Below are 24188 nucleotides of genomic sequence, written 5' to 3' on the forward strand. Positions count from 1 at the left end.
TACAGAAGCCTCAGTAAGTTACTGCACCATTGAAAGTAGTGTCGTTTCACTTAGAAATAGTGTCATTTCAACAAAGTTAAGGGTATTGTAGTTCTGTCATTACTGTATTAAAAATTACTTCAGCTTGACATTTTTCTCTTCTTCTGGGGGCACATTACAAACTGAAGAATTTGTGTGTGTGAACATAGAAGTGAGCAATACATTTCATTGTTGATTCACGTTACCTCTGTGTTGCTGCTGCATGAAAAAAAGGCCATTTGCTCCCCCTGCCCCCTGCAAGCGTAGGTGTAGCTGTGTGGTGAGCTGAAGGGAAAGCCAATTAGGTTAAAATTAACCTGGGGAAACAAAGAGAGCACGTGCTGCGTTTCCAGCTCGGTTCCCTGCAGAGCTGCGCTCTTGCTTGTGCCTGCACAGGGAGAGGATGGTGCAGTGAGTGTGAGCCCGAATGACGCTCACAGCTGACAGTACTGTTGCCTGTAGAATCTGAAGGAGGGGGTGAAAATTACAGCCTAGCAGCGGGGTTCGTGGCTTTGTACACTGATCCAAGGCTGTCACAGTATCATATTCCCAAGCTGTACTTCCTGCCTCGCATTAAAATTTCTGCAGCAGGTCAGGAAGCTGCGCTGGCTGTGATCTAACTGCTTCTTTTTTTCCTCCTAGGCTTAGATTTTTGTCCAGTTTCCTCGTGTTGAGGTGATTCGCTAAGTTGTCACATGAGCAGCCGTGCAGGTGGGAGGGAGACAACCTGGGGGTTGGCCTGTCTGCGGCATGCCCTGTTTGCAACTTCAGCGGCCTCCAGCCTTGTCCTCAGCAAAAGAAACTTTTGTTCGTTTTGTTTGCTTTAAAAGTAAAGCACAGTGAGACAAATTTCATATCAGGGACTATTTGACTTAGTTATTGTCCTCCTATGTTTTTTTCTTGACACAAAAAAAGACTCTCTTTGCCTTTGAAAGCATGAGCGTTAGAAAGGCACAGCATGGATGTTGGAAGATGCACACAGAGACTGTAATAAAGTTAAATTTTAAGCTCCTGGCGTGTGTGTGCGCTTCTCTGAGGGATAAACCAGTCATCAGGCTAGGGAAGGAATTTTCTTTCAAGGCAGGCATTTTGGCCCGCTGTTCTCCTTTGCCATGGGCACTTCGGGGCACCTCGGAACCCCTTTGTGCGCTCTCATGGAGCAGAATCCGCCACAGGGATCTCGAACACGGCAGCAGCTTTGATCTCGCTGCCTGTGCTGCGTTGTGGCACATGCTTTTCCGTGCCTTTTAGGGCTACTCTTGCCAAGATCAAGATCAAAGTGCCGCAGAGGCGCTCGGTGGCACGTGGAGGGCGCGCAGGGAGTAGTCGGGTCGTTGTCCCACGGAGTCGCGTGCTGCTGCCTGCGAGCGCAGGGACGTCGGCTGCATGACCTCGGCCAGTCCTGCCGCCCCTACGGAGCTCGCCTGCGCTGTCAATACTACCCCAGGGGAAAAGAGCATCTCACCGGAGCTGCGCCAGTTACCTTTTATTTATTTATTTGTCTCTAAACAATGACATGTTGATAGAGCAATAAGTTTGTATGAGAAATACCAAGAAGAGAAACACAGTTCATATGTTTTAATCACAAGCTTTAGCAAGGTAGTCTTCCTTTTGATTGAAGACTAAGGTAGTGATGAGCATTCAGTTTTCACTTGTGCTGAATTGTTGACTTCAGTAATGCATTTTTATAAATAAATGATTTTTTTGTGAGGAAGAAATATATATTAAGTAAAATATAGCCTGTTCAATTTATAGAAGAAATTAGGAATGGCATAGATTAAAATGGAGGAAGATTTTAAGTGAAGTCCCTGAAGGTTTGATCTCTGTGGTAAGCTGTATTTTCACAAATGAGTTGAACAATACAACATGTTTTTAGTAAAAGGTGTGGATAATATTTGGTTAATAAGAATTGTGCATATACAGATTGAAAACAAATGAAAGTTTTGAAAATTAACCCAAATTGGCCAAGTTCACCTAATCAAATTTTATCTGCAAATAGCCTAAAGAAGCCTAAAGTTTCAATATCTTGTTCAAGTAAACCATAAATGACTGTAAAATAGACTGAAAATAAGCTCCCTTGGAGTCCCCTTATGGGGGGATAAGGGGAAAAATCTTAGTATGAAAAGCAAACACTACTTAATATCAAAGAAAAAGACAAGCGACTGTCACGGAGTATGCTACAGAAATATCGGACCATTCTAGGTAGATGTGTTGCATCAGTAGAGACACTAATAATTCTTTTGATCTATTATGTGCAAACTGAGAATTGTAATCATTTATTCTTCTTGGCATGAATGTATTAAATGCAAATAAATACTGATATCTGATCTTCAGTACTGCAATTCACATTAGACAATGGCTGTAATAATAAATATGTTTTCATTGGGTGCTCAGGGAGAAAAATAAAATTAAGGTTTGATTAATAGAATGTAAAGTTAGTAAATGATAGTTTCAGTATAAGAGTGTAAGCTCTAATCCTTAGAGAAAGACACTAATATATCCAATGTTACTTGTATTGATTGATGTATTGATCTATTTTTCTGACAAGGAGCAAGTATTTCAGATCTGTGACCCAGAAGTGGAGGAAAATAATGAGCTTATGTTAGGAAAATGGAGTTACATTAGGAAAACAGGTTTAATGCCTCAAAGTGGCAAGAGAATCCAGGGAAATATTTTCACTGGAGGTGGCTGACATCAAGTAGAATCTTAAACTTGATGGATAATTTATAAAAATCAGAGTCAACAGATGGTTCTCACAATTAGCAAGTTAGCCCAGAAGTCCTTCTAAAATGTCTGTTTTGCTTTTTGGTTATATTGTGTTTGAACTGAAGATACAGGATATTAAAGACTCTAAACTCCATCATGATCAAAACCCAGTTGCCTTCAGAATGAGGTTGTTTACACATCTCAAGTCAATTTTGCATTTTATCTGTTAAAAACTGTTACATTGTCTCCACTCTGTCATGCAGCTTAGCTTTAGTGTGGAATTGCCCTTCTCAAACAAAATTAAAGAAGGGTTTTGGGTATAGTAATGAGGAATTTTCTATTTCCAGTTTTGTGAATTTACTGTGTTATTAGCTGTTATGTGGTGGAAGGTGAAGAAGTGGCCGGTATTGTGTTCAGAAGTTCTGGTCCCTTACAGCTTTTTAATTTCTTTTCTCTATAGCCTCCACACCACCCAGCAGAGTAAATAAACGCAGAGTTTCTCCAAGTGTTGTTTCCACCTGGGAAAAGAGAGGCGTCATCATGTCCAACATTACTATTGATCCAGATGTCAAGCCTGGCGAGTATGTTATCAAAAGCCTCTTTGCAGAATTTGCTGTTCAAGCTGAAAAGAAAATTGAAGTTGTAATGGCTGAACCTTTGGTGAGTCCCTTCTTCATAGTATCTCTTGAAGCGCTCTGGCTTTTGATCATATGTGTGTTTACTGGGGAAGAAAAAGATAGTGTTGACTTTTCTCTCACTTTAAGAATGAATAACCCCCTGCAAACAGGGCTGCTCTCTGTTTTATTGTCAATGTTTTATTGACTTCCGCCAAACTTGTTATGAACGATTACTGGGAATGAGATCTTGTAGTATTCATAGGTTCTGTAGAGTTACGAATGGAAATGACAATGTAAATATCTTCCAACATTAATGATCCCAAGCAAGTTATTTCTTGATGTTTCTGTGAAATAATATTTCAAAAATGAATTTTAAGAAGATGATGTATCTTGTTTTCCCAAGAAGTGGTAAGCCTAACAATTTACAGGATATAATAGTCTGTACATTAAAGATAAGCTAAAATGCAAAATTCACTTGGCAATCCAGACTTCATGCTCTTGAAGTAAATGGATTTTTTTAATTTGAAAATTTCACTCAATTGTGGTATTTGATATCTTTGAGAGTCAAAAGCTCTCCTTAAAGTATCCTTTAAAAGTCGTAATGTAACTTTTAATGATCAGTTACTTGACATTCTTGTCACTATGCTTTTCCTCCTCTTTTTATTCCTTAGTTCTTTTAATAAATTTATTCAAATGACATTCTGTAGTGCAATTTTTTTTTTCAGTCTTTTTAAATCAAGGATGCATTTGGCCTCTAGGAGAAGAGAGTCCTCATGGGCTGCTTCTTCAGTCTTGGCCAGTAAGGTGAAATATTAAGTACTCTGCATTTAGGTAAACAAAATATGATTCTTTTAAAATGCACATTTATTAGATATAATTGCAGGCATTTTACATTTGAAATGTTAATAAGTTCAGAACTTTGTTATGAATACCTACCTGTAGGTATTTAACGGACCTCCACACAGTTAGCCTGCCTTGAAGGTTTTTATTCAGACTCCTTTGAGGGTAGTTTCCAGTCTACCCTCTGTCTTAGAGGATACCAGTGGGCTGTGATTCTTCCCTTGCTATGTGAAGGGTATGGTATCAAGGAGAGTAAACTTTTCTTTTTTAGGAACCTAGTTCCTGTGAACAGCATTAAATATCTATAACAATAGGATTATCCTTCCCCTACTTCCATGCCTTATTTCCTACAGGTCTCTCAAGTTTTGTACAAAATGCACCTTAGCTGCAGCTGGACACCTTAGTTATTTACAGTTTCAGATCAAGCAGTCACATAGTCTGAATACTGAAGATGACATAATCACACGAAAGCAGCGTATAGTCATATAGAATGAGATTGCCAGTAAGCTAGATGCATAAGCATGTTGAATTGAGAGTACAGGCAACCTTAATTCAGGTATTTCTTCTGTGACTTTCAAAAAGGGTGTATTTAATTTTAGTCCCTTTGAAAAGCACGTTCTTTCATGTAGAGCCTTGCTGAAGGAGTGGTCACCTGTGCATCCCCAGCCAAGGCTTCTGACCCTGCAGCTCGTGGGGGCTTGTAGCAATCATCGGCTCTTGCCCATAAAGGTTTCACTGCAGTGAGGTGGATTTCTTGGCTATTCACTCATCACACAGTGGTGCTGAGAGGGTTCAGGTCTTGGATGTGCTTGAATGCCTACATCCCTCTGATTCTCCTTCTTGTGCTGACCCCTCTTCCCATCCCAGTGTATGCCAGGTCTTGTAAGAATCTCCTGCTCCTGCTGCTGTGCTCTTCCTAATTTTTGCCTGCTTGCTTTTGAATAGAGGTGATGCTTTTTATTCATTTCTTCACATCATCTGGAAATAAAAGTACAGAACAGTCTCACTGATTTCTCAACTGATAGAAACCTTTGCCAATTAAAGCATATTGTCTTGTTCTTTTAACCAGGAACAATTCCTGCGACAGCATTTAGTTTTTCCTTGTATGTACATACTTCAACTATTTTATTGGCATATCAATTTACTTTTTTAATTAGTTCCTTATATTTATGAAATGAGATATAATCTCTGCATCAACATCTCTTTGGCAAAACAGTTCAGGGAAACAGAATAGATCGGTGTGCAATGAATCTGAGTCTTGAAATCTTAGTATTAAGACTTTTTGTTACAGGCAAAAAAACCCAAAATTTTATTACAGTCAAATATCAACTAAAAAGTTGGCTAAATTAAAAGACTTTTGTTGTAATTATTGCTTGGAGAAGTGTATCTTACTACTGTGAATGACCCTGTAAAGAAGAATGGACATACAAGCATCTGGATCCCATTTTTAATGCTTCATGAAAAATGCTGTAAGAAACTGTCTAAAAGTACAGACAAAAGGCACTAAATATGTATTGCGGTGTCACAGATTGACACATCTTCAAATAAAACCCTTAATAAAAAGGGAAATATTACACACCTGCTTAGGTATACACTGCACTGATGGATGTACTAGACAAGCCTACAGTTTAAACTTTGCTTCACTGTTTCCTTGTAGACATCATAAACAAACAGGAATTGAGGAGAGTTGCATAACAAAGCTCAGACATGTTTATGGGAAAACAGGCATGAAACGGCCAAGGCTGACATCACTAAGAGCTGAGAGGTGAAATGTAGGGGTTGTGATGCTTTAGAAGCAAAGATAGATCACTGTATTTAATATCATTTGAATACTTGCCTGAAGGCAGCTCTTTGGTGCCCTCTTTTTTCTATTACTCTGTTAAACGGGCCAAGAAGGACAGCTTTTGGTCAGAATGACGGAGACTCGACCGTCTTTATTTTGAACAGGCTGAAGAGGGTTTTTCCTGTAGTCAGACTGGTTTGGGTTTCCTAACTCAAATGCTGATAAGTTAAATATAGCAGCCTTGGAGTTCCCCAGTGCTGCAAAATTTGTCCATAGTCTGGATTAAATACTCTTGACAGCAAACCCAGGCTCTGTCTATTCTTCACACTCTTATCTAAATATTTTAACATGTACTATTCATATAAAATAAAAGCATCGTAACAGATTAATGATTAGCAGATCTGTGTAACTAATTAAATAATGTACTTTTTCCAAAATGACAGATACCCAAAAGTATTGTTTAGTGAGGCTTCAAGATGATTGCATAAAATCTACGCTAATCAAGATTTATTAATGAAAGATTGTAAAATTGACATTGTGCTTACCTGTGTATGATGTGTATAAAATTCATTCTGATAAAATATGAAAGAATAAAAAGCTGGTAGAATAGTCATTTGTAAATGTCACTTTGTATGATAGTTCTATCTGGAGTTATTTGCCAAGTTGAATTTCTTTAAACAAAATGTATTTTAAAGTATTCAGTTGTAAAATTTATATACTTAGCATTCCTCATTTTTACATGGACTGGAAGAAAAGTCCGTATAGAAAAATGGAAATTTCAAATAGATGCTAGAAGCTATGGAAAAGCAAAACAACCTAAGCAAAAGTGGTGGAAGGGAATCACTAGATGTCTAACTGAAAGCAGGGACTGAAGAAGCCTTGGTATTTGATAGACATGCTAAATACTTAGTTCTAGTAGTTGACGTTTTAAAAATAATGATGAAAGGCTGAAGGGTTCGAGAAAGATTTAGGCTGAAAATGGAGAAAAGGCTTTACAAGGGAGGAACAAAAGCCCTCGATCATTTTAGTGTAGTTTGATTTTGTGAGCCATCTCGGCTCCAAACAATAAAGTTTATGTGGAGGGTAGGTATAGTGCTGCATATGTCCTTAATGTCTTAGATGCCGCCAGGTGAAAAGCTGTGGGGTAGAATTTGGAGCCAGACCAACTGAATTTAGCAACTAGAAGCTGTCTTTAAAAACCCAAGATGAACAGGCCAGCAGCCGAGCAAAACACCCAGGGCCCCGGCGGCTGCGCCCGCTCGCCGCAGCCCGGCCGCTGTTGACACTGCGGCTTTGCACAGTGGGCGCAGGCTGCGCTTTGTTCAACTCTGGGCCGTGTTTTCATTCAGCTTCTAGAAGATAAATGTCCATCTGTCGTTTCCAGCTCTCTCTGAACTCACAGGAAGCTAGGAAAATAAATCTTAAATTATTAATTCGGTGAAAGTTTCCAGACCTCTGCTTTATGCAGTTGGATAGGTTATTATAAATTGTGCGAGTCAGCTGGGACAATGACAAAGCAGTGTTAGGAAAGTATCAAATACAAATAAATTTTAAAGCCATATGCACAGTTCAGGGGCCTTGATAAACCTGTGACTCGGTGCAAGAATATTGTTTGGTAAGCGCTATAGTAACTGTGGTGATATTTACCTTTAGCAGGGAGATTTAACTGGTGGAAAAACACACAGAGCTTTATAGACTTGCAAAGTCTTCATTCTGTCTAATATTAAAAATCCTAGCAATTGCATCTTCATTTGCTGTGCTAAATTATCGCTCCTGGTATAGCCTGGCTTCCAGAATTGGGCTCTCTGGCCTCCAGGGCTTTCAGCATATTTATATATAAACTTTTCAGTTATTTCATTTTTCTATGATTTATTAGCTGCCTTTTGTTTATGTGCATTTGTTTTTAGACCCATTCAGTGGAGATGGTCAAACGCTGCTGTTACTCATTTGCTCACATATCTAAAAATTTTGTCAGACCATAGTGAAAAAATAGATTGTTAAGGCTCTGTATCATGAGGCTGTTTAAGGACTCTCCCTTTTACTGTTGTGTCTTACAGGAAAGGTGCTTGTTTCTCTTCTAGGAAATAGTTTTCTAGTTGATTTTTCTTCAACTCATTCGGCAATTTACAGTGTTTATATAGGGCGGGCCATTTCTCATGTTTCTCCCTAGCAGATAAGATTATGATTATTTGTGTAGTTTATCTGAAAGCACAGTACAGATAGCATGAATTCACCTCTAGTAAAAATTTCCATGAAGCGAAAAGGTGGTGGTGGACATTGTAATCAGCAAGTACTTTTTGTAACTTTTAGTTTTCTGGTGCAAAATGTAAAATACTATAGCAGTATTCTGAACGGACTGAAAATATCCTATTATATGAATTCTTAACACTAGAAAACTTGCTTACTTGCCAGTACCTAAACCTTTTTCTTCTCTTGCTTTAGAGTACAGTGAAAAAACACTAGCTGATATGTCTGCTGATGAACAAATGATGCTATTTTAGAGTATTAAATGCATTTTTCTGAGATTTCCTCCTCCTTTCCTCCTCCTTTCCTCCTCCTTTCCTCCTCCTTTCCTCCTCCTTTCCTCCTCCTTTCCTCCTCCTTTTTTAAATTCAAGCATTCTGAAAGTGTAAGCAAAAGCATTTTGTTTCTTTGGAGCACAGAAATTGAGCATGGTCTGAACTGTGAATCGGTACCTGTTGCGCTTTCCCATGCACTGCTGTGTAGACTAGACTAAAGCAGTGCTTTTGGTCCGGGGAACGCTGAGTTTGGGTTCCCGGAGAATTGCAAGAGATGGTGTCTTCTGGACACCGGCCGCAGCTGCGCTCACGGCAAAAGGTGCCGGAACCGGCCCCTTCCTGTCAAGATGACGGTCAGAACGTGCTCAAATAAGCGGCCAGTGAGCGCTGGCCTTCGTACCCCCGGCGCCGCGCGTGTCTGCTTTGTGCAGCTGCCTGTGCCCGCGTTGCGAGTGTCAGCGGCCGGGCGGTGCCGGCTTGTGTAGTTCCATCAGCAGCAGGACAAAGTGGGTGCTGGCTAACGCTAAACCACTGAGCAGTTATTTTGTGCGAAGGGAGACACTGTCTGTGGAGCTTGTCCTGGCTGCCTGCTCTCGGCACAATGTGCCTGGGCTGAGCGGGTTAAGAGCTCTTCCAACTTACTGCTTTGCCTAACCGGCTGCTCAAGAAGAGCTCGGTGTTTGCTCACTGCAATGGAGCATGAGCTGTTAACTCGCTTTGAGTCCTCTTTCTGCCCTCGTGGTCAAAGGCAGCATTTTGGAATTTATTTATAACTACATGAGAAGAAGTTCAACACTTCAAGTAGCAGGAAGTGCTCATCATGTCTTTTCATCTCCTACTACTTTTTAGTATGTACTTAAAACTATGATTATGGCGCTTGACTTAGAGTTTAGAAGTTGACTTGTAAATCATTGGCCATTGGAGCCGGTACACATCATTTTTACTTCACAGGATACCCCAACAAGAGACTTAAAAATTGTGTTCTTAGAATTCTTGGTGCTCCTGGCAGCAACCAACTGCAGCTATAGTGCTTTGTTTTCTTCATGTTTCCCACCAAATCATTTTGTCATGAATGCAATTGATTTTTGCTTGTAGGAGGGCAGTATGTTTTATGACAGCGATAACAATAAAAAAATGTAATAATGTAACTTCTAGTAGTATTATATCTTTTCTGTACCTTAATGAAGTTTTTTCAAATGTAAAACAAGTTATTATTGACATTTTTCTTTTCTTGCATTTAGTTTCCTAGTCAATTTTCATTGACTAGTTCAGGGAAATTGCAGACTGGGAATGGATTGAACATTTTTCTTTGCTGCTGTGGAAACATTTTTAAACATTATTCTTGTAGCTTACTATGTAACTGCCTGAGCATGAGTATGCTTGCTCATCCTAAGAGGAATGATGGTTCTCCTCCTACGTTCAGTTTGACACACATTGCCAGCTACCTCTGTGGAGCTACAGTCTTCATCTTACTTTGGGCCCTGATGTTCTGGAAAAAGTGTTTTATTTTTCCTATTTGATAGACTTCAGTATTTTTACTGCTAAGCCACTAAATTAATTTTAGGTCTGTTTTCTTCTCTTTAGTGAGCATACTTTGCCTCTTCGTAAATGTTTTTAGCTGGAAAATAACGTATGTACCCACATTAAGGGTTATTTCCTTATAATTGTAATATGACTGGAAAAGAAGGCATTCATATTTGTTAGAAAACAGTTGCTTGCAGTACAAACGCATGTTTCTTTTTATTTTTTCTTCCAGGAAAAGCTCCTGTCCAGATCTCTTCAAAGAGGTGAAGATCTTCAGTTTGATCAGGTAGGAGACACGTATTTGAAGACAGTTTTTACTGGATTAGGGTGTTTTTGAAGACAGGTGTTCCACTGTTATGATCATGTAAATAAAATGTCTAATTCTGCTTTATCAGATTCAGAGTTTGAATGTTAGTTACCAGAGTTGTAACAAAATTGGGCCTTATTTTCCACTGAAAAATGTTATAGTTGTACTAGGTTAGGTTGGTTATTTGAAGGTAGCGATGAAAGCTGGAAGGAAAAATGTTGACATATGGTAAGGAAGAAGATTGTTTCTCCATTTCTGTTCTTCTGACAGCCTTTGTGTAATTTTGGTCTATATGATTGAAAATTTGAGTGTTTCTGGGTTTCCCTTGCACAAGGAAGTACTGTTAATTTCAGGAACACGTTATTTACTGAGAGCTTTTTGATCTGGCAGTAACAGAAAGCATAAAGTAGATTTTAGATATTCTTTGTACTTTGCTCAGTGTGCAGTTGCAACGCAAAGCTATTGTTTCACTTACTGCACCTGAAATGCCCCTGGAATTACACTCTGCTCAGTTTATTCGTGCTTATTTCTTTATTATTTCTAATTCTGTCATAATAGAGGTAGGTTTTTGTGCCGTAACTGCTTCCCTGTGAGGGTGCAGCAGGGTTCGGACGGCGCCCCATGTTCTGCCTGTCGCTACTCCCAGCCCTTGCGGGATAGCACCTTGCTGTGGGAGGCTTCATGGTAGGATTTTAGTACTCTGGCAGTTGATTTTTGTTTCATGCCCTCTGTTACTCCTTTGTAATGAGGAGTAATTGCAGTGAAATCTGTGGACTTGCCCAGAATTTAAAGTTAAGAGCCAGCCATGTAGCCTTTTCTTTCTCTTCCTGTCAAAAGAGAAACAAAAAATACCAAATAATTTTTGCTGCACAACTCCATTCCCTCCCCCACAAACCCAGACTCCACAACCTTTTGAGGATTTATCTCACCTGCTGGATGGGCAGTATCTCCCAAATGAAAGGAAGATGGGATGGGGGGTATGGACAAATTCTCTGATAGTTATAGAATTTTCTTTCACAGCTGACCAAAAGCAAAATAATATGAATGATCAAAGAGAAGGTCTAAGTCAGTAATATTACTGATTTTTCTGCTAAAAAACTCTTGCTACTTGTTTCTCACTTAAGAATGTTGTTATTAATCATTCGTATTCATCTGAGCTACATAGAGGTTCTACAAATATGCAGAGTAGAGGAAAAAAAAAAAGCTTCTAACCCCCAAATTTTGCAGTATTGAAATAAACTATTTTTTTTAAAAAAAGAGGTACTTTAGCAATAACGAATTTTAATTGTGTATATGTGGGGATTATTGGTTCGTTCATTTCCTTTATTTACTTATGTATTTGGGGGATAATCTAGCCTGGGTTCATCTGAACCAGGATGGGTGAATTTTGATGATCCTGAAGAACTACTTTAGGGAGTGAAAGCTGGGTGATCTCCTTGGGGCAATAGGGAATGTGAATTCTGATATAAATTTTTGAGCATAGTTTGGCAATAGAATTATGGCTCTTTCTCTCTGTTAGTTGCTGGAAAGTCACATTAAGATGCTCAGGCAGTGAGAAGCATGAGAGCCGAGCAGAGGACGAGGCTGCAGCGGCACAGAGAGAAGCTGGCGCTGGTGCCGAGCCAGCCCTGCTCGCCCAGACGCCTCGTGGCATCGCCGGCGTTTTAGGAGTCTGAACGAGGCTTTGGCCTCGAAGGGCTGAGACACAGCAGGGACGCTGAGCAAAGGGGTGTCTTGACTTCAGGAGAGGAGGAGGAGGGTGGTGGAGGAGGAAGGCTCATGGCGTTGTCTGAATCTATTCTGAAAAAATAAAACGCTGTATAAAGGCAGTGTAATGCAGTCCTGCTTGGGACATTACTAGACCAAGAGGATCATTTCAGATTCTACAGTGGAAAATAAATAGTTTTAAATTTTCAAATTAGATTATTATTTGATTTGCCAATGAGGTTTTCATTGAAGCAAAAAATTGCTAAGAGACGTGAAATTTAGGAAAAATATTTATGTTACACATTTCTAAACTGTTAGCAGTGATAGCATTTTGTACCAATATGGTCCTTGTATCATGGCCCTTTATCCCAGAGAATCAAAAAGCTACTGGAGAGGGTTTTTATAAAGCATATATTGTATTCCTTAAAATATTTTTGCTTCTTCAGCTTGAAACTGTTTGTATTTTTCTTGTTTGGTTTGTTGTCAGATCCTAATTAGCAATTATCTACTCTTGTTCTAAGGCACCAAAAACTTTATGATCGGAGAGAATCATTTCTTAGCCATCTTGGGACCTTCACTGAAAGCAGGAGTGTCTCTAGGGTTCAGGCATGTTCGTGATTAGGTACAACTTTAGTGATGTTTTCAGCATCAGGATTTTGGTCATTGCTGGAATTTGGATTCTAGCATCTTATTTGAATTCTGCCTCTCTCCCTTTGCCTTCTTTCATCTTAATGTTCTGTTTGATATGTCAAGTGCCACTATTAGCAATATGTTATGGCCTTTAAAAATTGGCCAAATTGCAATTTCATTCTGAAGAAAATAAGCACATGTCACAGTGACTCAGCGTGTCCTCTTTGGGATTATGGCATCTGTCTTTATTTCTCTGGATTGCTGCTTTCAATGTAGGCATGATTTAACCCTGAAGTATTTTGTTTCCTCTACAACTTTTTATGTAAGATGCAATAGTAAATTTACCATCCAAACAGGGTGATGATTAACCTTTGAAACTTTTGTGAGAGGTAGTAGCATTTATACAATTTGGAAACGTACAGGCATACCTAAGGAAGACCTTTAGTAAAGCTTTAAAAGGGATCTCTCTTTTACGGATAAACCCATAGGTTTAGAAATGCTTTGTGAGGAAATTTTACAGTGACAGCACAAGGTAGGCTAAGCTTACATGGTCACTTGCTCTATTCCAGTGCTACTTTGCATGTAGGTGCTATATGAATGTAACTCTGTGCAACTTAGCTAATATATCTTTGTTATTTTTAGCTATTTCTGAAAGAGAAATTAATGTATTTCCCCAAAAGTCAGGTTATTTGGGGTATGGAGATTAACTGTGTATTCTGAAGGAAAAGCAGGTCTTGGATTGCCATAGTTGATATTGCATATATATTTTATATGCCCTTTCCTGGGAGAGGGCTTATCTTTAGCTCTCAGTCCAAGGATTACCAATTGTGTCAACTTGCTGCCGAGTCTAACTTCAGTTTAATATCTCATGTGTAGGGTGGTTTCCATCTGCTTTCTGAATCATTTTCTCCCAAAAGGAATTAGTACTTATAAACTGTGGTTTCTACTCACAGTTGTAGAATGGTGGTGAATTCAACATAGGTTTTTGAATACTCCAAGCTGTTTGCAAGCAACAGGCAAGTCTTGCTAATGAAATCTCAGTGGAGATTCCTGCAGGTTTGATGCTTAATTGTTCTGACAACTGCAGTGCTTGTGAAGAAAGCCTCAGGTGAATGAATTTCGTGGGCCTTTTAGAAAGAAAATACATACTGGAGAATTATTTGGTCTAGGTGTTTTGGTAGTTATTCTGTTTTGGGGAGGATCTTCAGCCATGCCAGTGAAACCTGATTTGGAGATGTTTCAGTTTTCCCACAGTGACCATTCTCTGCTGGCAGCATCTGAAGGTTGTTTTTACATTTGTAAGTCTGTATAAGCTTGCGTACTGTAGTTTAAGTCTTATTGCAAATTAGTTTTTTTTTTTTTTTGGCCATTTAACCCGTTATTTAGCACATTTTATGTTTTTTAAAGAAAACTTACGATTGAGTTGAATTATAACTTTAAATGGAGATAGTTACTTAAATTATATGTTGTTGTTGATATTAAAAAAATACAGTAAAGCATTTAAAGTAGCCAGTAGAATATCAAAATAAGATGAAGAGTATTTAATGCCTATTTGAGTTTAAAATCACAAAAGCTGGGATATCTAAAACTGACATTTTTCACCTGTCTTCCAAATAATATGGTGATGACAAATATGAGTCATGGAGAAGTAAAACTCTGTTCTCGTTAATTCATTGATTTGTGTGATCTTTGTGAGTGTAAGACCTTATTTAAGAAGTGGCTAGGTGTGACCGCTTTGAGAACTAGACATCATTAAGTTAGGCATTATAAAATTGCTTAATTGTAGGGGTCAAGAACGCACCCCAGAATGTTGTTGCTTGCATAGGAGCCGCCTTAGTTGGCCACTGTTCAGTGCAGATTGATCCTATCTTTGTTCTGTGGTGCCAGCAGGTCCACGCTCAGCTGAAATGCGAGTGTTGTCTCTCAAGCACATCCTCCAGAATATTTGAAGTGTGGGGGGTACTTTCAAAATGATCTGGTGTCCGGTTTGCATTTTTTACAATAGTTTGGGCTAAAGACTACCTTAAATACACTTCAAAGCTAGGTTAAGTTAAAATATGAATGTATGTGTTCACAGCATCCAAACTACACAACATATTAACAAATGCCTGTACATATTTGCTGAGCAGATAATGTGAATCCTGAGAAAGAAGACATTTCAGTGTAAAAAGAAGATTTCCTAGGGCAAGAGAATCATAGCTTTTGCTTCCAGGAGCTCTTTTATATAGTTTACATAAATGAATTATTGGATCAATACCCCTACAATGGGAACAGGAATTCAGGATTCCCAGTGTTCGAACTAAACTGAAGAGCGTCTCCAGCAGGTCGAGGGAGGTGATCCTGCCCCTCTACTCAGCCCTGGTGAGGCCGCATCTGGAGGCTTGTGTCCAGTTATGGGCTCCACAGGACAAGAGGGATGTGGAGCTGCTGGGAGAGTCCAGCGCAGGGCTACAAGGATGATCAGGGGCCTGGAACATCTGCCCTACGAGGAGAGGCTGAGGGAGCTGGGCCTGTTCAGCCTGGAGAAGAGAAGGCTGAGAGGGGACCTGATCAGTGTCTATAAGTAGCTCAAGGGAGGCAGTGAGGAGGATGGTGCTGGTCTCTTTTCACTGGTGGCCACCGACAGAATGGCCACAACCTGAAGCACCAAAAGTTCCACAGGAACTTAAGGAAAAATTTCTTAGCAGTGAGGGTGACAGAGCACTGGAACAGGCTGCCCAGAGAGGTTGTGGAGTCTCCTTCTCTGGAGATCTTCAAGACCTGCTTGGACGCAGTCCTGTGCCACGTGCTCTAGGTGACCCTGCGTGTGCAGGGGGGTTGGACTAGATGACCTCTAGAGGTCCCTTCCAACCTTAACGATTCTGTGATTCTGTAATTGGCTGGTGTGTGAGTAGTGCCGCTTCTACCACCTCCTGCTTTATCTAATCGCATTCTAATCAAAGTGATTTAATGAAACTTAGTTCCTCAGCGGATTTTGAATATATGTAGATTGTATTGTACACTAGGATGCAATGCTTTATAAGCTGCATAAGCTTTTCTTTATAAGAATGTCATTTTACTTATTTTTAGGAAGTTTTTCCACTCGTTTGTGGATTTTTTGTATTGCAAAAAGATGCTTAATTCTTGTGACATCAATGGCTAACAAGTTGACTAAAGTATTCTTATAATTGAAAGATATCCTTTGCAGGTTTCATTACAGTTGAAAATTCGTGCCAAGATATATATGACAACATTCAGGAACATCCTAAAATGCCTACTGTCTTTTTAGTGGTTTTATTCAGGTTACCTGAATTAATTTAGGATTTTTTGAACCTCCATGAGCTTCAAAACAGCTAGGTTGCAACCTTGTAAAATGTGATTCTCACCTCATCAACCTCGAAATATGTGATTCTTAATGTTAAAACAAGCTGACTTCAGAGAGTTATTAAAAGTACAAGATTTTTAGATTGGTTTATAATGCTGAACTATTCCTCTTAATTTTTGCAGTTGATAAGCTCTATGAGCTCAGTAGCAGAGCACTGTCTCCCCTCCTTACTACGCACCTTGTTTGACTGGTACAGGCGTCAAAATGGAACAGAAGATGAATCTTATGAATATAGACCTCGTTCTAGCACAAAATCAAAGGGGTAAGAGTTTTCCTTGCAGAGGTGCAGAGGTTGACTTGATTTTTTGTGCTTTTCTTAAGAAAGTGTAAGCACTGAAAAGCTTTGTGCTTTTTTAGAAAAGTGTTTTATATTTTGTTTGTCGTTTCCTAAGTTTTTGGATGAAGATGAGGGTTTTTTTTTTTTTCTGAGATTTTGCATTTAAGTTGCATGAAAAGCATGCATGCGGTAGACTTCATAATTTTATGATTGATATAAAGAGGAAGGTTGGACCCTGATAATTCCACGTTAGTTTGTTCCTTTTTGGAATTATTTTGGTTGTTGGCAGGTCTTTGCAGGAGGGGGCAAGATGTCAACCTAGGAAGAAAAAATACTGCCTGCTTCTTGACAAGAATGTGGAAAATATCCTGTTCCAAACGAGACCCAGAAGTTTTTCTAGCCATACATTTTAATACACATGCAACTGTGCTTGCAGGATGGGTGCTTATAGGACTTTTCTGCAGTACTTATGCTCAGTTTTATGCGTGATACATGTGTTTTTGATTTCTTATTTCAGGGACGACCAACAACGTGAAAGAGATTATCTACTTGAAAGGAGGGACTTAGCTGTAGATTTCATTTTTTGTTTAGTTTTAATAGAAGTTCTAAAACAGGTAAGAGCTTTTATTTTTATTTTGTACTTGGGCACCCTCTTCAGTGGGCTCATCAAACTAAGTACACCACTTGAGAGAAAAATGCATAGTTAACCTTATCTGATAAATTTTGATAACAACTGTGTAATGATTAGATTGCTGTTTAGTTTATTGTGGATTTTGTTGTGAACCTAACCCCTCAAACCAGTGCACAAAATGATTTAAAAGAAAGTTACATATAAACGAGAGAAGCATTTTTCACATTATGTAACAGTTTTAAAATGTTCATACCTTATAGAATTAAATCGCTAACTTATGCGAACAAAGGGTTTATTCTTTGGTGGGGAGATTTCTACAGCACCTATTACAGTGCTCTTTATGTACTTTGTGCATGCATATAAATAAAGATATTTGTATTGCAGATACCTGTTCACCCCGTGCCAGATCCTTTAGTACATGAAGTTCTAAACTTGGCTTTTAAGCACTTTAAACATAAGGAAGGGTAAGTGTGACTTGTATGCTATGTAATACAGTGTATGTATTATCAACTTGTGATAATTTTTATCCTTTATGATGATTGTATCATATACAACATATTGGTGATAATATTGAAAATGAATAGTGATTAATATCTTTAAACTGAAAACTCATATCGTGAACAGCACAGCTGTGTTCAACATACTGAGTGCTTTTGCTTAGCATGTAGAGAATGTCTTTCACAGTTGCCCAGATTAAGACTGGTTGGCCCGAGATTAGAAGTAAACTTTCTCTGCAGAATTCTCTTAAGAACAAAGCTACATTCCTCCCTGTTACCTTTTGCTTCTGGTTGGCATGGTAGAATAAAGACGTCTTTAATGCACCCCTCTCCACCCTTTTTTACCTTTAGGTATTCAGGAACCAACACTGGGAATGTGCATATTATTGCAGACTTGTATGCAGAAGTGACAGGGGTTCTTGCTCAGTCAAAGTAAGTTCAATCTCTATTCTTTTTCTTGTAATTTTGAGCAAAAAAAACCCTGCAAATTTAACATAGCATCATTTATTAATCATCTCAACAATTAATTCCATGTCAAGTGTAGTGTGCAATATCTTCCGTATGTTCCAGCACAATAATTTGAAGAAAGGAAATTCAAATTTCTCATTTACTTAAAGCAAAATCTTTAGTACAAAACTTTGAATTGTGATGCAGAGATGCAAGACAAGGAGGCCTGATACCCTTCAATAATTGCTGATCTGTTACCATTGACAAAAAAAAAATCAGTTCAAAATCATAGAAATCATATTAAAATAACTAATAAATGCCAATATTTGCTATCGATACCCCTTTTTCAGGTTTCAAGCTGTTAGGAAGAAGTTTGTCACTGAATTAAAGGAACTGCGACAAAAAGAACAGAGTCCTCATGTAGTACAAAGTATCATCAGTTTAATTATGGGAATGAAGTTTTTTCGAGTAAAAATGTATCCTGTGGAGGATTTTGAAGCATCATTTCAGTTCATGCAGGCAAGTGAATATTATAATGAACTAAAAATAAGCCTCATTTTGATTGTTTAAGCCCTGAAACAGTTGGCTGCGATCACTCTGTCTGTGTGTCACCCTTCTTCAGCCTTTTCTATTTAGCTCATAAGTTCTCTGAGGTAGGAAACATTTTCTTCTCTGCATTCTTGCAAGTGCTTTGCACTGCATTCATTCTTAGATGTCCCAGTAATATGTCAAAACCAAAATATACAAAATTATTGGAAACTAAACGAAAATGTGTAGCAGTCAACATTCTTTTCTCATCTTATGAAAGCAATAACTTAAAAAAAGGTATTTTATGTAACTTTTTAAGATGATTGGGGTATCAATATTTTTGCTTAAAAAGCACTTCATTTAACTTTCATGAAGACATAAAATGTCTTTGAAATTTCCTCCTATTCCTTGTGCTTTTAAAAAGATTGTCTTAATGAATAATTATGCCTCAGCTGATTTGTAATAACCTGTATTACTGTAACTTGGCCACAAATTATATTAGACACTTTAACAACCATTTTCATTCATTTAGATCTTGTGAATTTTATCACATAAAGTGATGTGTTTGATTTTTTCCAGAGTGGTCACTTTGACGAAGTGAAATGTGCATCCACATTTATGGTTATTCATTTCCTTCTAAAATGTTCTTTGCAAGATAATTTTAAAAAGTCACCTTGGAAATGAAATTGACTGTATATATTTTTTAGTAATTTCAATATTAGATAAAAATTTATTTATTTTTGAAGACATCTGGATGTATCTTTTTGTATCTTTATATTCTGAGTAGGATATAGATACCTGGTATTGCTAATGTTCTTCTCTGAATTTCTTTTTAATTAGGAGTGAAATAGAATTTGAAGTTTTTAATCTTTTGTGGTGATTTTGTTGTCAAGAAATATAAGGCACTAACCCAAACACTTTGTATTTATGAAATTTGAAGTAGTATTTTGTGTGACATAGTATTTATATCACATAGAAAAAAAATTTACAAATGTCACTATTTTTTTTTTTAACGCTTCATCATAAAGGAATGTGCTCAATACTTCCTGGAAGTAAAAGATAAAGATATAAAACATGCACTTGCTGGTTTGTTTGTGGAAATCCTCATCCCTGTGGCTGCTGTAAGTTCTCTTCCTCCCCCTTTCACTTAAACTCTCATGTTGAAGTTACTTCTGTTACAGTGCATTTTTACAGACTCAAAAAGACATAAGTAAATTATTGGTACTTAGAGGAACCTATTGAAGGGAGTGTGTCAGTATGCTTATTAGCTGGTTTCCCACCTATTTCCAGAGCCTTTTTTAATTAATTATTTTCTAGAACCTTTTATAACCAGGACGCTGTGTAGTCTTATATCCACTCCAAAAAATATTTTCCAGCATTTTCCAGTGTTCATTCATTCAGAGGTTCCACTGACTTTGCTCCGTTGGCAAAGCCTCTCAGTACTTTCTAGGATACACTGAGGTGCATAACACTCAGGTAGGGAGAGTATGAACTCCTATACAAGAAAGGAGTTTATTTACCTTATTTAGCTAGTGTCTACTAGACATGATCCTTCAAGTGGAAACTAGTAGGAAAAGGAAGAGCAATGTCTCTGAACTTACTTTTCCTTTCAAAAATTTTGAATGTTTGTCTCTCCTTGGTATTCTTAACATCGGGACTCTTGAAAAATTAAAAAGCAGATGATCTCTTTCTTAGCCCATGACCACAGAGAGATGCTGTTCAAAGTAACTGTTTATTGGCTGAAACCTTGCTCTTAGCTAGACATATTTATACCCTTCCCTAGTAAAGAAGCCTTTTTGAAAAGCAAATTCATATATCATTCTGAATTCCATATTTTTGATATCTAGACATTTGGAGTGGGAGTGGATAATGAAAGTACTTAGCATTTAGTTAAATATAGCATCCGTTTACAAAGTCATATTTTAAATAGTAAAAACTGCACTTGTTTTAATTAAGCAGTAATGCCTTTGGGAAGTGGAGCTATTTAATAGTAACCAGTGAGGCATGCGTGTCGGCTGTGCAGAATATGTGCGTTTCTGTATACAATTTAAATATTTCTTGCTATTGTTTTGTGGACCACTTCCTACGTGTATAGGTTGAGTCATCACGTTAAGCACTTGGCTAGTGAGTCTTGAACGTTTAATCATTTCATACAAAGCAAGTTTTTTAATGAGAAAATGGAAACCCAATTGGAGATTGAAATATAGTTGAGAGGTTTAGTCATTCCCTTGAAGACAAGATAGGCAAGTTTGAGCCTTCCTGAAGCAGATGAAGGAGGTGTATCTAGGTTTCCTACGCTTTGGATGAGGGTGTTAGTAATTAAGCGGTTGGGTTCCAACATTGTGAATTCTTTATTGTCATTCTCCTGCTTAGTCATTTAGTTATTCATATGTAAAAATAAGGTCTAACTGGAATCTCTAAGTATAATGGATGATAAAATATTTTACAAATCCAAGTGGAGGCTCAGGTGGATGTTTAAGCCTAGGGCTGTATCCAAAAGCAAGAACAGTGTGTTGTTGGCAACAACTGACAGCCAGGGTACCAATCAACTTATGGCTTAAGAGTAGAAAAAGAAGACTAATTTGGGGGCAGCTAGGAGGTGACTGAAAGCATAATTATTAAGTTTTAAGGAGAGATTCTATGTGCTACATCAGTACTAAAATAATTACTTATATATCTAATGTGAGATTTAGATACTGAATTCTTGAATAACTGGACTTCTTAAAGTTTATGTTAACTGCCTTGTGTGTAAAGCTTTGAACTCATATATCTGTGTATTTTTTTTAATAGGCTGTTAAAAATGAAGTGAATGTGCCATGTTTGAAAAATTTTGTGGAGATGCTTTATCAGACTACCTTTGAATTGAGTTCAAGAAAGAAGCACTCGCTGGTATTTTAAAGAAATATTACAACTCTCATACATTTTGCTCATTTTAGACTTTTCTAAGCTAGTGTCTTATCTGAGAAAAGCTAGCAGCAGTGTGAATTTAAACCTTGACTTCTCAGCTCAGTTAGAATTAAGTTCACATTGTCTCTATTGCACTTGCTTTAAATTTGATCGGTTTCTTTGTGGAAGATTTGTGCTTCTGTTATCTCACTTGGGAAACTGTCTTGAAACTGATGCTCATTTTTAAATATTTTAGTGGGTTTTAACACAGTTATCTAAATGAATGTCTCTTTTAGTAGGAACTTATATTTGGGAAGACTGGGAAGACTGTGTGTTTAGTTTATATTTAATTATAAGATTGAAGTGGCAGACTAGACTTTTTCAGCAAGATAGCAACCTCTTAATGGCCCTGCTTTGGCAGTTTTCTCCTCTGCTCATATATTTAACTTTTTTCCCAGTATCTTTTATTATCTCTTTTAGAGAAATAATCTTTTTTGAGGACTTTTTTTCCATAAGACTGCATCTTAGCATGGATTTAATTCCATTATTAATGCAGTATTTGGTAGCTCTTTGCAAGCATAGCATCCATGTTTCAAGTTGATAGCTGTCACTTGACCAAAAATACAGAGCTAAATTTTGCATTACAATTGGCATATTTGATATACGCTAGTTAATTTTAAAAAAATTCTTTTCACTTTTAAATTTGGGAGTTTGATGGAGGCATCTGTTTTGATGGAGCTCTGTTTTCTCTGAGAATTTTTCTCAGAGAATTTCTCTCAGTCTGAGAATATAAAGCCTATGTTACTGTTGGTGTTTAAACCCTATATATAAAGAATGTAAAGCAGTTGCTGCCAGTTCTCACCACTGTGATTTTATTTAATATGTCAGAAACTTTGTTATATCAGGATTATCGATAACCTATTTGTCCTCATTCTTAATTTTATTCTGTAACAACATAATCTGAAATCAAATTTTGCATTCCTCACTCTTAGATGTTGAAACGTAGGCAGCATTTGAACAAATGTTACAAGAGCAAAGAAGTGTAGTTTGCATATTCACAGACTTTATTAAATTGTGGTTGATTTTCAGTTAAAAGTAGACTTTTAATTTAAGTAGGCACTTCTGACAACCTAAAGCCTGCCTCCGTTTTTACGGAGTTGCTTATATTGCTCCTGAATATTCTCCTTAAAGGCAGTTCCCTCTCCCAGTGTGTTGCGTTCTATGAACTGAACTAAGTGGTAGCAAGGAAAGTGCAGGTATCTGAAGAGGGGTGAAGCCTTTCATGGTCTTCCTGTGAGACCAAGGCCTTCTTTGGCCTGTGCTGTGAGCGGTACCGTTGCCCTGGCCGCGCAGCGGGAGCCGCTGCGGAGCGGGCCCGGCCCCGGGAGAGCGGGAGCCCAGGGCCAGCGTGTGACTCGGCCCCAGTGGGGACATTCGGGAAGGCTGCAAAGAGGAATTTGATCAATTCTTTTTCCCCCCTGCTCGTAGGCTTTGTATCCATTGATCACCTGCCTGTTGTGTGTCAGTCAGAAACAGTTTTTTTTAAATAACTGGCACGTTTTCCTGCAGAACTGTTTGTCACATCTAAAGGTAAGAATCCTTTTCAATTCAGGCACTATCACAAATTGATAGTGTTTATTCCGGTATGTTCTCAACATTCTAGTGCCAAATGTACAACAAATGTTTGGCTGTTTAAAAGGACACTGTGAAATACATTTTTTTTCTATACTTTAATGCCGTAAATCTCCCTTGTCTAGTATAAGCTTTTCTCATATTTTGTAATGCTGGAAAAGGGTATGGCTCTGCTCAGGGGAGGTTGTTTTAATTCTGCTATGAATCGTCAACCAGTTTTGCCAAGTTAAATCTGTGGAAGAATCTGCCTAATAAGTGCTATTTTATGCTAATCAGAGAAAGCACAAACTGTAAGTTTTCACATGAAAATTATTTTTGAGAAAATGAATGGATTTTATACTTCTAAAATGTAAATCTTTTCTTGGTTTATTAAAGGAGTAGGAAGTGAATCAGTAGGCCAGAAAAGAAATGATATCTACAATTGTTCTTTTGTAGGCTCTGATACAATTTTGTCAAATAAAAATTTACAGTGTCCCTTTAACACTTGGCTTCAGTTGATAATATGAGCTGATTCAATAGTAAACATGAGCTGATTGATAAAATTCAGAGATTGTACTACTGGGAAATTAGGGATTTTTAAGATGATTTTCTTGTTGCACCCTTTCTTTCTTTAATTTTGATTAACATAGTTCATGATTTTGTCTAATGTATTGATTTTGATATTTTTAATGAATTCTTTGATCCACCTTCACAGTGTTCATTCTGGTTAGGTATGCGTGACAATTCCACAGCTTATTGTTAAGTACATAAGCCAGCTTGAAGTAAAAAGGAAGTAGGTTTAGCTGCTTGGATTGCTTCTTATTTTAAAGGGACATTTTGTTTCCATGACATCTTTCACACTTTTCCGTTGCTTGTTCGGGTTTTGTATATTTTTCGTCTAACATTTGCAGTTCTTTTGCAATATCTGCCTTGATTTTTGTTTTCATTTTATTTTGCTAAGCTAAAAGGCTTCTTTTGCATTTGTTTTTCGAGCTTTTTAAAATTCTTACCTTTTGGAAGTTGCTTTTTTTTTCTCCTGGCATGATATCCATTGCTGATAATGGATGTGTTAAAACTATAGATGCCAGTGAGTTTAACTGGTAGTTGCTCAGCATGCATTTTATATTTTATGTATTTTTGTTAACCACTAACAGCTTAACACGTTTACTTTAAAGGCTCTATTCAGCAGAAATTGCATATATGAATTTCTGCATTTCAAAATTTGCAGTGTTTGGGCGCTGCAGTGAGTTATTCAGTATATTTATAAATTGGTTTAATTTGACCACAAAGTATTAC

The 24188-nt window shown here is 37.7% G+C and overlaps 1 protein-coding gene across 8 annotated transcripts in view; it reads left to right on the top strand.

Annotated features, from left to right (window-relative positions):
* Window positions 1–24188, top strand: part of FRYL (FRY like transcription coactivator) — a 128784-nt gene that overhangs the window by 40305 nt on the left and 64291 nt on the right. For all 8 annotated transcript variants that reach the window (XM_088524726.1, XM_088524728.1, XM_088524723.1 and 5 more), the window contains exons 2-11: window positions 3185–3384; window positions 10240–10293; window positions 16138–16277; window positions 16810–16906; window positions 17308–17387; window positions 17772–17852; window positions 18218–18386; window positions 19424–19516; window positions 21186–21284; window positions 22770–22871. In XM_088524726.1, coding sequence (XP_088380852.1) covers window positions 3265–3384; window positions 10240–10293; window positions 16138–16277; window positions 16810–16906; window positions 17308–17387; window positions 17772–17852; window positions 18218–18386; window positions 19424–19516; window positions 21186–21284; window positions 22770–22871 — 1035 coding nt within the window. In that variant the 5' untranslated portion in view covers window positions 3185–3264. The remainder of the gene's footprint in view (window positions 1–3184; window positions 3385–10239; window positions 10294–16137; window positions 16278–16809; window positions 16907–17307; window positions 17388–17771; window positions 17853–18217; window positions 18387–19423; window positions 19517–21185; window positions 21285–22769; window positions 22872–24188) is intronic.

The sequence above is a fragment of the Tinamus guttatus genome, unplaced genomic scaffold (assembly GCF_059628265.1).
Source record: "Tinamus guttatus ecotype Peru unplaced genomic scaffold, ASM5962826v1 Tinamus_guttatus_pri_ptg000213l, whole genome shotgun sequence".
In the NCBI taxonomy this organism is placed as follows: Eukaryota; Metazoa; Chordata; class Aves; order Tinamiformes; family Tinamidae; genus Tinamus; species Tinamus guttatus.